Source organism: Octodon degus, unplaced genomic scaffold (assembly GCF_000260255.1).
Source record: "Octodon degus isolate 3935 unplaced genomic scaffold, OctDeg1.0 scaffold00045, whole genome shotgun sequence".
In the NCBI taxonomy this organism is placed as follows: domain Eukaryota; kingdom Metazoa; phylum Chordata; class Mammalia; order Rodentia; family Octodontidae; genus Octodon; species Octodon degus.
In genome coordinates, this window is record NW_004524621.1 from 6,211,985 (window position 1) to 6,225,095 (window position 13,111).

At 43.0% G+C, this 13,111-nt stretch overlaps 1 protein-coding gene and 1 pseudogene across 1 annotated transcript; one reads left to right on the forward strand and one right to left on the reverse strand.

Moving 5' to 3' along the window:
- Window positions 1-1,000: 1,000 nt before the first annotated feature.
- LOC101573715 (keratin-associated protein 12-1-like) lies at window positions 1,001-1,393 on the reverse strand. The gene is made up of 2 exons (XM_012514880.1): window positions 1,313-1,393; window positions 1,001-1,252 (listed from the first exon to the last, which is right to left on the reverse strand). The coding sequence occupies exons 1-2, from the start codon at window positions 1,391-1,393 to the stop codon at window positions 1,001-1,003; spliced, it is 333 nt and encodes a 110-aa protein (XP_012370334.1).
- Window positions 1,394-3,272: 1,879 nt separating this feature from the next.
- Window positions 3,273-3,889, forward strand: LOC105742264 (annotated as a pseudogene).
- Window positions 3,890-13,111: the final 9,222 nt, after the last annotated feature.

A 13,111-nucleotide genomic window follows, 5' to 3' on the forward strand; every position in this document is an offset into this window, starting at 1 on the left:
CACTAGGAAGGCAGTATGCAATGTGTTAATTATTGGAACTGTCCTACCAATTCAGTTTGAAACTGTATCATTGCTGTTTATTTCTCAATAAAATATTGGAAAAAAAATCTTGGAATCAGCCTATAAACCATGAAAAGAAGAATGAATAGAGACTGCATGTATCAGTATGTGTCACAAAGATGTACTAGAGGGAAAAAAATAGCAAAACCTAAGGCTGGACACCTTTTCCCAGAATACACAAAATAGCAACAAGTTCAGTCCTGTCACATCACACAGCTTAGGTGCTCAGAGGTGTGGTTTTACAGGACAGCAATATTCCAGTCCAGGAACCAGGCACTAGTGTCATTTTGTCCCTGACTCTTATTTCCTCAAGACTACTTTTGTTCCTGAGCTTTGGTCCCTCCTGTGTGAACACAGCTTTTCTTGCAACCCAACCCTTCCCACAAGACCCCAGGCTGTCCTACCTGGATCACTCTGAACTCTGAGCACATGGCCAGTGTAACACCCTTCCTCCACACTCCTGGTTTTGCCTTTAGACTTTGTTGGAAAGCTGCAGCAGCCCAGAGCACATGCCCAGCCTTGGGAGAACATTGTCTCTTGAGTTGCAAAACTGATCTGCCATAATGACAGTTCTGGTTCTCAATCCATGTGTGCCTCAGTTTCTCCCAAGGGTAAACTGGATGTCAGCAGGAATCATGTCTCATCATTCACACAGAAGGTCAGGAAACATGGATATCAAAAGGAAGGCACAAACACAGAGCCTTGCACTATGTAAGTGGATTTATTAGGCTCCCATCGGGTGACAGCTGGATGCTGAGGACAGGAACATCCGTTGGTTTGGGAGGAGAAAAGGGAAACCCTGACCTCTTTGCTGGATTCTAGACCAGAGTCCAGCAAGTCAGTGCATCAGGCTTCGCCTTTGCCCCAGTGCTGAACATGGCCCACGGAGGTCAGGTGCTGCTGTCCCATCCTGGGCACCCACCATGGAGATGGTAGGTCATCAGCAAGATGAGGTGCAGCAGGAGGAGGTGCCACAGGAGACAGGGTTACAGAGGAGGGCAGGACAGGAGGGCTGGCAACAGCCTGAGGACTGGCAGGAGGGAACCACGCACAGCGAGGGCCCACAGCTCATGGGGAGGCACACAGAGCCCTGGCAGGAGGGCTGGCAGCACCCTGAGGATTGGCAGGAGGGGACCACACACACAGCCGGCCTGCAGCTCATGGGGACACACACAGAGGCCTGGCAGGAGGGCTGGCAGCACCCTGAGGACTGGCACGAAGGGGTCACGCACAGGACGGGCTTGCAGCTCACAGGCACGCAGCAGGCAGCCTGGCAGGGGCTGGACACACAGCAGGCTGGCTGGCAGCACGAGGAGCAGCTGGTGTGGCACATGGTGGCTGAGGTGGCTGTGGCTGGGAGGAGGTGACGATGTCTGTAGCCTCCCGCCCTCCCTGAGTGGCATTTATACTCAGGTCCCAGGTGTTGTAGCATCTTGGAGAATGCTGCAGTCTTCCTGCTTGGTTACCACTGGCTTGCCTCTGGCATTTGTGCTCTTTTGTTTTTGTTTTTTTTTCCAGCTACATAGCTAATTGCACCCTCTACATGTTCCTGGTGTGTGGGAACCTCTGGCTCAGCATTACCTCCGTCTGGATTCTGCCTGGCTTTATCATCTTTCCTGCATTACTTTGTGAGAGTCCAAAACACCGACACGCCATATCTCCTTCCACAGAGACCACTCAGCCCAGGATTTCCAGAAACTCAGTCAGACAGACTGGAGAAAGGCACAGGTACAGTGTGTGTCTGGTTAGGGGTTGCATGCTCGGGGCTGCAGAGAACTCCTCCTGGGCACGGTACAGACACCATTCTCCTGTGGGCCTATTGAGGAGTGGAATCGGACCCTGCCACGCCTCCTGCATGGAGCTGCAGCAGCTCCCAGCCTATTGTTGGGCAGTGTGGGCACTCCATGGATACCCCAGAGCCACATCAGAAAGCCAGGCAGTTTGGGAAGGGACCCAAGGTCTGGCTATCCTTAGGGTATTCTGCAGGGCTCAGGAGCATCAGGAGGGCCAGTGGTAAGCCAGAGCCCCCAGGTGTCCACACCAGCTCATGCAGCCTCTGTGGGAGGGGCTACCATTGCCTTGAATAGGAAATACTTCTGAAGGAGATCTTCCCATGCCATCGTTATGGGGCCCTGTGCTGCAAAGCATCATTTGCAGCATATGAAGCAGCCTTTGTGGTGTGCCTTCCACAGCACTGTGTCTCCACCCAATGTCTACCCTTTATCTACACTGTCCCTAGAGAATGTGGCCCACACTTTGGAAGCAGGTGCCTTACTTCCAGGGATTCATTAGTGACCATTTCCCTGGCTACTTACAATTCTACACATGTTTCTCAGGACCATGGACAGATCTGTGGGCTCCACTTGACCACTCTGTGGCTATTGTGGTAATTTCTGCAGGAATTACCACAGGAGGCCTGGATAAGTCTTGGCCCCAGCTGCCCTGAATTACTGAGGAAGCCATTGGAGGTCTTGTATGTTCTTTCTGCAGGAATTACCACAGGAAGTGGGAGAGGAAAAGGAAAAGAACATACAAGGCCTCCAACAGCTTCCTCAGTAATTCAGGGTAGCTGGGGCCAAGTCTTATCCAGCCACCACAGCCACCATGGGGACTGCCTAAGCAACTTGAAGTCAGAGTCCAGGAGCATGTAGGGTAGGTATGGCTAGAGATATGGTCAGAGGGCTCAGGCCCTGCCCTAAATACAACCTCTTGCACAGAGTATAGGGTGTGAGTTGGCGGAGGAGCATCCAGGCCACATGAGACATATGGGCTACTTGGCTCTCACCACTACATGGCAGATCTGGCCCAGAATTACCACCTTCTCCTTGGGGCAGAATTCTAGTGGCAAATGCAAAATAAAGGTGATGGGCTCAGAGACAGAAACCACCGAGAGCCATGCAGGCAGTGTGGAGCCCACACCACCCACCATCCCAGAGTAAGCTGAGAGCCCCCAGTCTGCTCACTACCTCACCCTTGCCAAAGCAGCAGCTTGGGATTTTACAAACAAGGCAGCATCTCCAGGAAAACAGGCCAGCCCTAATGAGTGTGCCCAGAACCGAGCCTAGAAAAACACTGAGGGCAATACTCAAGGAACCTCAAGTAGGAAGAATGCAAAACACATAAGGGAAGCATAAAAGGCCTGCAGTCCTGTGTCTCACACACTCTCATACTCACCCACACTCACTCACATCCTCCCATAGCTCAATTCTGCGATGGCTGCCTCCACCATGTCTGTCTGCTCCAGCACTTGCACTGAGCCCTGGCAGGTGGATGACTGCCCAGAGAGCTGTTGCGAGCCCTCCTGCTGCACCCCCAGCTGCTGCCAGCTCAGCTGCTGTGCCCGGCTCCCTGCCTGAGCCTCATCTGCACCCCATGCTGCCCGTCAGGCTGCACCAGCTCCTGCACACCAACGTGCTGTCAGCAGTCCAGCTGCCAGCCAGCTTGCTGCTCCTCCACCTGCCAGCCATCCTGCTGTGTGCCTTCCTGCTGCACACCTGTCTGCTGCACACCCATCTGCTGTATGCCCGTCTGCTCAGGCACCTCGTACTGCTGCCAGCCAGCTAGCTGCTCCTGCTCCCCCTGCCAACCATCCTGCTGTGTGCCTGTCTGCTGCAAGCCAATTTGCTGCACACCTTCCTGCTCCTCCATGTCCCTCCTCTGCTGCCCTGTGTGCAGACCTGCCTGCTCTGTGCCTTCCTCATCCTGCTGCGACTCTTCCTGCCAACCCAGCTGCTGCCGCGCAGCCTCCTCTGTGTCCCTGCTTTGCCACCCAGCTTGCCCCCACTCAGCTTGCTGTGGCCTCTCCTTGGGCCGGAAGTCCTATTGTTAACCACCTTCCAACACACACACCTTCAGAATCCTGCAGGCTCAGGTCTAACCTCGGGGTGCCTTTTGTTGGCCTCTTGGCTGCCTCAGTCTTTGTCATCCAGTGAAAGTCCAAGAAGAGGAGACCCTGGTGCCTGAGGGGCTCTGGCCACCCCACAAAGGATCTGTTGCCCCCTCCCAGGACCCAATCCACAAGCTTGATATGGCTTTCCAGGGCCAAGGCCTCAGTGGGCTCTCCTGTTCTGGGGCTCCTGTAGCTGCTTTGGTGTTGAGCCCTGTGGAGAACCTTATAAAGCCCTTCCTGTGGCTGTGCTACACTTGTCACCTTTCTGGTCATTTCTAGTTGAATCACTGCCTCCAGACTTAGTGCTAGGTACAGCCTCCACCCACCAGCCCCTCATCTGCACTGCATGGTCACATACTGAGGGCACATGGGAAAGATGATAGGCATTGGCCGGAGCCCCTTCCCGGGAGCTGCACCTGGCCCAGGAGCTGCTCCTCCCCTCCTGGGAGGGAGGGGTTGTTGCCGTAGAAAGGCAGCACCAGAGCTTCTTCACAATACCCAGCCCTCCCCTGGTGGGCTCAGCTGCCCTACTCCACGACTTCACTTCCCAATGTGGCCACTGCCCTCCCTGTCCCCCTGTGGCTTCCCAGGCACAAAATCATCAATGATCACTCCTCCCAGTGATGCCCCTGGCTCTGTGCAGCCATATGCACTCCAGGAGTGGCTGCTTTTTGGCCCTGCTCTCCCCTCTCGTATATCACCACACCCACCCTACTCCCTTGGTACTGCCCAGCCCACCTGACAGCTTTTCAGGTCTTGAGGTACCTAAAAAGCCCCATTCTTCACCTACCAGCTGCTCCTGCCCTGCTGGGCCCTGTGACTGACCTTTCCACATGCCCAGCATGGTGGGATGTGGTTCCCTCCTCATGTGCCCAGTCCCATCCCTTGCCAGGTTTGGGGAACCTCTCTGTGAACCCTAGCTTTGGACCCCAAGTCTAGATGGTGATCCAAACCTGAATTATCTCTTTCTCCTATCTACCTATGGTCAAGGGTCACAGGGCACCACCTCCTCACTGCCACACACACTGTTGGCTTTCACAGCACTGTGTCATCATGCTAGAGTCCCTCACCACTGCTACCCCCTGTCCAGGGGTAGGGGAATGGGGGAGTCCAAGCCTTTGCTGGCTAGAAGGGTCTGGATGGCAGCTGCAGTGGCCTAGGAAGACAAGGAGGTGGCTGTGTGGTCCCAAAAGTTGCAAGCTTCTGATGCCTGGTTCCTGGGACACATGTACCTCAAGAGTGCTTTTGCCACCAGGATCCCCATTGCATGGGAAAGCTTTCATACAGGGCCTATTTTGAAAGAAACCATATTCCTTTTTCAGTAAAAGGTGCCAAGAGGAAAGGTGGTAGGGTCCCAGAAAGTCAGGAAGGATGTTCCCTCCCTGTTCAGTCTGGGTCAGCCTACTTCACTAAAGGTGAAGATTCCTGCTGTCACCAAATGTAGAGCCAGGACCTGGGTGCACTGGCCTGTGTATAACTTGGGAGAGAATAGGGAAAATTTATCCATGGGAGCAAAACTATGCGAAGAAGACTAAGAATAATTGGAATTAGTAAAAAATCACAAGGCAGCACAAATGGCATTTAAAAACCTGTTTACAGAAATGACTGCAGAAAATTTTCCAAATATAGAGAAGGAACTTAAAATAGAAAAGCAATACATATGATACCCCAAATAATCTTGATCAGAAAAGACCTTCCCCACAACATATCACAGACAAAATCCCAGATATCCAGACCAAGAACAGAATCATACAAGGTGTTACAGAAGAGTGAGGAATCACTTAGAAAGGTAAACCCATCAGAAATATGGCAGAAATCTCCATACAAACCTTAAGGGCAAAGAGTACCTGGACTGATGTACCCTGAGAAATCATCTTTCAAAAAAAATTTATGTATTTATTTGAAACAAATTTATTTATTTTTATATTAATTTTATTGAGACAGAAATAGCAATGAGACAGTTTCAAAACAGGTTAATAGGACAGTTACAATCATTAGTACATTGCATATTGTTGTCTTTGTAGTAGTTATTCAGAGTACAAGATGCAGACATGGTATCTTGTCTAGACACTATTCAAAACTTTCTTCTCATCGAACTAAGAGAAAGTATCTGTATATCTATCCCCACTATCCTGTATACACAAATACATGTATATTTTTTTCACTACAAAATAGTCCTTCACTTATATCCCCCTTTTTTGTTTACTTCTGTCAGAGATGAGTACTCCACTGCCCATTCATCTATTCTAGGTGCATGAATTCAGCAAAGTAATCCAATATAGTCCAGTAGTCCATAATAGTAGTGGGTTATCCTCAGGACTGACAATATCAGAAGTCGTTGACTTGAGCTCAGCATATTAATATGGCTTTACTTTTTATATCTTGTTTTTATACTTATCTGCTGGATGGCTAAGACCAAGATAAAGTAAGAGCTATATAACAAAAAATGTAACTTTTGTATCTGACAATGATGTTAAGCTCAATAGCCTAAGTTTTAGGGTAATAATACCATTAAGCTTTTCTTCTGGAGGGTTAACAACTTAAGTTTGCAGACCAAAAACTAGAGAAAAAGAAGGACTACAAGGATAACCAATACTGTGGCCCTAGCCCTTCAAGGTCAGTAAGGACTCAGGACATAAGAGAACCTGTAATGTAACATCCTGTAACTCAGTGGTGTTCCAAATTTTCTGACCAAAGAGATGATGGGGCCACAGAGGAAAGGGATTGACGATGTAGAGTGTGCCTAAGGAGAGTCACATGGACAGAAAACATTCTCTCAGGCATTCACAAAGAGCAAATTGGTCAAGCAATGGCTGTGACTCATCCCCATGGCTGACACTGACAAAAGATCTACAAACTGCTGTACAGGATTTCAGGGTAAATCCTGAGGGATTGAACTGATCTTGTCAGATACATCTTTCAAAATTGATAGAGAAGTGAGGCATTTTTATGACAAAGAAAACTTTCAGAAATCCATGAATTTTTTAGTTATATAGGTCTTGCTTTATCTTGGTCTTAAGCATTCAGCAGAAAGGTAGAATCACAAAGTATAAAAAGTAAAGCCAGGGCTGGGGAGATGGCTCAGTAGAATAAGTGCTTACCTGGCAAGCACAAGGGCCTGAGTTCAATCCCCAGTTCCACAAAAAAGAAAAAAAAAAGTAAAGCCATGTTAATATGCTGAGCTATAAAAGGCTCAAGTCAACAACTTCTGACATTGCCAGTTCTGCTGATAACTCATTACTATTATGGACTACTGGACTATATTGGATTATTTTGCTGAATTCAAGCATATATGATATTTAAATGGCAATAAAACACCCATCTCTGACAAAACAAAACAAAAAAGGGGGATATAAATGAAGGACCATTTTGTAGTGAAAAAAATATATATCTGTATATACAAAATAGGATAGCTACACAGATACTTTCTCTTAGTTCAATGAGAAGAAAGTTTTGAACTAATAGTGTTTAGACAAGATATCATGTCTGCATCTTGTACTGTGAATAACTACTACAAAGACAATAAAATGTAATGTACTAATTATTGTAACTGTCCTATTAACCTGTTTTCAAAACTGTCTCATTGCTATTTCTTTCTCATTAAAATTAAAAAAAGAAAAAGAAATCCATGACTACTAAACTAGCACTCTGAAAGCTTCCCAAAGACATCCTCAAAAGGGACAATGAAGCCAACAATACCAACAAGTCTGACAGAATGAACACCTCAGGTGAGGTGAGCAGTTCAGTAGGAGGGGAGAAAAGGGCATCAGCAAATGAAAATAATGCAATGATGGGAAAAAGTAAAAAAAAAAAAAATCAGTAATAGGTCTCAATAAGAATGATCTCATTTCTCCAATCAGATACATCAGCAGAATGGGCCAAGAAATAAAATCCAACAGTATTATTTATACCATCTAGTTGGAATATATGGTATAATTAATAACCAGGTTATAATGCCAAGAAATGGATTTAATCCAAAGTGACACTGATAGACCAATAATTGAATGATAGAAAACAATACTTCATACAATGGGAACTTGAAAAAAAGCAGGAGTATTAACCTACTTTCAGAAAAGAGTGAAGACAAAGCTGATCAGAAGAGGTAAAAGAGGGTCACTCACTTTTGGTTAAGAACATAACAGGGGGAGATAATAATTATAAATGTATATGCACCAAACAGTGGCACATGCAACTTCATACAACGAGCACTACTGAACAAAACAGATCAGATAATCATCAACAGAATTACACTGGGGAAACTCAATACACCACTATCAAAAGTACACAAATTACCCAGACAAAAATCAATAGAGAAATATCACAGTAAAGCCAAACCTTCAAACAAATGGACTAAAAAAATTTCTGCAGGGTGCTCCACCCAATAACAGAGCACACTTTCTTTTCAGCAGCACATAAAACTTCCTCCTAAATTGACCACATACTATTGACCACATAAAACATGCTTCAGTAAATTCTAAGAATGGAAATTATTCTGTGCATATTACCAGATCATAGCACAATGAAACTAGAATTTAATAGCAAAGGAAACCACATACACTATGCAAACACAAGGAAAATAAATGATGTACCATAGAATAATCAAGGTTTCAGAGAAGAAATCAAGGAAGACATTACACAGTTCCTAGAATCAAACCATAATGCCAGAACAATACACCAGAATTTATGAGACACAATGAAAGCATTCCTAAAAGGGAAAGTGATAGCTATAAATGCCCACATCAGAGAGACAGAGTAACAAATAAACTAAGAACAAACATATCTAAGAAAACAAATTACCTAAGAAAAGCCTAGGACACCACAGATTCATCATGGAATTCTTTAAGAATGATGCACCTCAAGGTCCTAGAAAGACAAGAACAATTCAAATCCAAAGCTAGGACAGAGGAAGAAATTGTAAAGAGCATGGCAGAAATTAATGAAATTAAAAGAAAGCAAAAGTAATAATACAAAGAATAAAGGGATTTAAGAGCTGTTTCTTTAGAAGAAAACCTATTAACCAATCTTATGAACAAAAAAGAAAAAAAAAGATTGAAATCAATGTAATTGGAAATAAAAAGATAAGATCACAATGGAACCTATATGAATCCAAAAAAAAAAAAAAACAAAAAACCCTGTTAGTAACTTCTTTGAAAACCTATACTCTAATAAATTAAAGAATCCATAAGCAATGGATAAATTCTGACGGGATTAGACTGACCTTGTCAGATATGTCTTTCAAAATTGACAGAGAAGTGAGGTATTTTTATGACAAAGAACACCTTAAGAAATCCACAAATTGTTTTAGTTATATAAGTCTTGCTTTAACTTGGTCTTAACCATTCAGCAGAAAAGAATAACTGCAAAGTATAAAAAGTAAAACCATATTAATATGCTGAGCTGTAAAAAGGCTCAAGTCAACAACTTCTGACATTGCCGGTTCTGCTGATAACCCACTACTATTATGGACTATTGGACTATATTGGGTTATTTTGCTGAATTCAAGCACCTAAATATTTGAATGGCAATAGAACACCCATCTCTGACAAAACAAAACAAATTAATTCCCAAAAATGAACAAAGAAAGAATGCTGAATAATTCAATAACAGGCAAGGACACTGAAGCAGTAACCACCACAAAAAATTTGCCAACTAGAAGAGCCCAAGACCTGGTAAGCTTTTAGTTAGTTTTCTCTTTGCTGAGACAAAATATCCAACAATCACAGTTAAAGGAGTAAAGGTTTCTGTGACTCACAACTTGTAGAGGTTTCAGTCCATACTTGGCTGGCTCCCAACCAGAGTTGGATGGCAGAAGGGTGTTGAAGAGAAGAAACAGTCTATGGCAAGAGGCCATTAGTCCTCTTTCTTACCCTCTTCACCTTTTTGGGTCTTTTTTGAGACAAGCTTTCATTGTGCAATTCAGGCTGGACTTGAACTCACTTTGTAGCCCAGGCTGACCTTGAACTTACAGTGATCCTCTTGCCTCAGTCTCCCCAGTGCTGGGGTTACAGGCATGTGCCACCAAGCCTGGCTTCTGCCCCTTTTATTTTCTGTTGACTCTCACCCTAGGGTGTGTATAGCACTCACACCTTTAATCCTACCCAGGCTATGACAAACCAATTAGGGGACAGATACAGTAATCACATGCCTTAATCCCAGCACTGCACACTCTACCTCCAGCCACCTCTGAAAAGCCTCCCCCTCGTGAGACTGCAGGAGGCTTGCAAGACATGTAGACACAAAGCAGAACAGAGTCATCATCGGATTCTGAAGGAACTTCAGAGAAGATATAATGCTAACAGTCCTCAAACACTTTATTTAAATCAAAATGGAAGGATTGCTCCCGAAGTCATTCCTAGAAGCTAGCATTATCCTAATTCCAAAACATCCCAACAACAACAACAACAACAACAAAAAGAGAAATACAGGCAAATCACTGTAGTACGTCTAGACACAACACCCTACAAGGTATAAGCAAACAGAATTCTTCAAAAAAGGTAACATATCATGACTAAGTAGGAGTACAAAGATGGTTTAACATATACAAATCAATGAATACAATAGGCATATAAACAGAAATAAGGACAAAAATTTCATGATCATCCTAGTAGATGAAAAATAGTTTTTGACAAAATCCAGCATTTCTTCATGATAAAAGTCCTGAAGAAATAGATATAGAAGTGGCTTATTTAAATCAGGTAAGAGACATCTATAACAAATCAACTGCCAATATCATATTAAATGGAAGTGATCAAAAAGTTTTCTTTCTGAAAATCAGTGACAAGGATTTCCACTCTTATCATTCTGTGCAACATAGTATTCTAAACATTGGCCAGTGAAGTCAGCCAAGAGAAAGAAATAAAATGGTATCTACAGCAAAGGAAGGTATAAAATTATCATTATTTGCAGGTGATATGATCCTCTACACAGCAGACCAAAAAATTCCATTGAAAAATTCCTAGAAATAATTACCAAATTTAGTAGTGCAGTAGGATTCATTTTTTTTACTTTTATTTTATTCATTTATTTATTTATTTATTTATTTTTTTGCAGAACAGGGGATTGAACTCAGGCCTTTGTGCTTGCCAGGGAAGCGCTTATTCCACTGAGCCATCTCCCCGGCCCCAAGGATTCAAAATTGACACACAAAATATCAAAACATTCCTGAATACCAGTAATGAATCCACCAAGAAAGAGATTAAGAAAATTATACCAGGGCTGGGGAGATAGCTCAGTAGAATAAGCACTTCCCTGGCAAGCACACAGGCCTGAGTTCAATCCCTGGTTCCGAAAAAAGAAAGAAAGAAAGAAAGAAAGAAAGAAAGAAAGAAAGAAAGAAAATTATACCATTAATCATAGCATCAAGAAAAATAAAATACTTAGGAATAAGCCCAACCAATCAAGTAAAAGATCTCTATAACAAAAACAACAGAACTCTAAAAAAGGAGATACAAGAAAATATAATGCTACTTCTGGAAGTATTAAAATATTTCAAGTTTGTATAACTAGAAAATCTTACTTTTAGTTTTCAAAGGTATGTTTGCTAAGTATAAAATTCAAAGAGGACAGATCTTTTCTTTCAATCCTTTAATTAATCTAGTTTCTTATACACTTGGTCTTTTTTTTTTCTTTCTAATGTGGAATAATATGCTATTTAATTTTGTTCTTCCATAGTTAATATTTTTATGTATGTGCTTTAATGATTTTTTTCTTTACAAGAAGTTTTGGACAATTTCATTTTTGTGTATCTTGGTATGATTTTATTTAAATGTCTTTGCAAAAGGTTCATTTTTCTTGGAAATGTGGTATCATAAGTTGAAATAAATTCAGAAATTTTAAATCTTTAAATATTTATTGCCTACTCCCTTCTACTTTGAGAATTCTAATTCTATGAATATAAGTTTCTTGGTTTTGGCACAGTGAACTATTATGACTGATCTATAAATTCTTTCTTCATTTTTATTTTGGATAGTTTTTATTGTTATTTTCATTTATATTTGTAAATAATTTATTTTCAATTTGCAATCTATTAAAAAATAAATAAAGGAGAAGTGAAAAAAATATAGCACAAAAAGGTGGCCCTGTTTCCTAGAGAAGTAGAATATATCTATATCTAAACCTTTATATCTATATCTGTGTCTGTATATCTATACCTACACCTATCTAGATAAATCTCTCTCTCTCTCGCTCTCTCTCTCTCTCTGGTTCTCTTTCTTTTCTTTAATGTATTTGGTACAGGGTCTCACTACGTAGCTCTGATTCCTAGTGATCCTCCTGTTTTTTTTAGCCTCCCCTGTGCTGGAATTATAGGTGTGTGCCACCATGCTCCTCTCAGTGACTGGCTCAGCATGCCTGGGGGCAGGACCTGTGCAGCATGTGGTGAGGTGCTTAGTCTGCTGAGCTATCAATATATTTGTCTCTTTAAGACAGGGTTTCTCTGTGAAGTTCAGGCTGGCCTTGAACTCACTTTGTAGCACAGGCTGGCCTTGAACTCACTCTTATCCTCCTGTTTTAGTCTCTGGAGTGCTCAGGTTACAAGTGTGTGTCACCACACCCCCACAAGCAGAATTAATATTGTCAATATGGCCACAATCCCAATAAAAATAACAACATTCCTTACAGAACTAAAGAAAGCTACCCTTAACTTTGTGTGGAATCTGAAGAGACCCAGAGTAGTAAAAGCAGTCCTGGGCAATGAATGAGAGCCAAGCAGGAAGCATCACAATCCAGGAGTTAAAGTCTAATCACAAAGCTACCGTGATAAAAACAGCATAGTAATGACAAAACTCAGTCACGGGACTCAATAGAATAGAATGGATGATGTAGAAACAATGTCAGGCACATTCAGTCATCTTGCTTATGTCAAAGGGGCCAAAAACACCTGCTACAGGAAAGATAGACTCTTCAGCAAATGGTGCTATAAGAACTAAATAGGCACCTATGGAAGACTGAATTTTTCTTTTTATAAAAACAACTCTACATTTATTGGCCTTCAGTAAAAACACAAAGGTAGCCAAAACAATATGAACAAATGTTTTACAAACACTCCCAGGGCAAACCACTTAATTAGTTGCCTTTTTTACATATCATCATAACTGTCATCATGTCACTTCCCTTCTGTTTGAATTCATTGCTCATTTCTAGTTGGAGACACTTTGTAGCAGA

What these genes read in the sequence shown, in the direction of transcription:
- LOC101573715 (XM_012514880.1), bottom strand. Translation starts at nt 1,393, where the DNA reads ATGTGCCACACCAGCTGCTCCTCGTGCTGCCAGCCAGCCTGCTGTGTG. An exon ending in AGGCTGCCTGCTGCGTGCCT is followed by an intron (nt 1,253 to 1,312) that starts GTGAGCTGCAAG and finishes GGGTGCTGCCAG; the next exon opens with CCCTCCTGCCAGGCCTCTGT.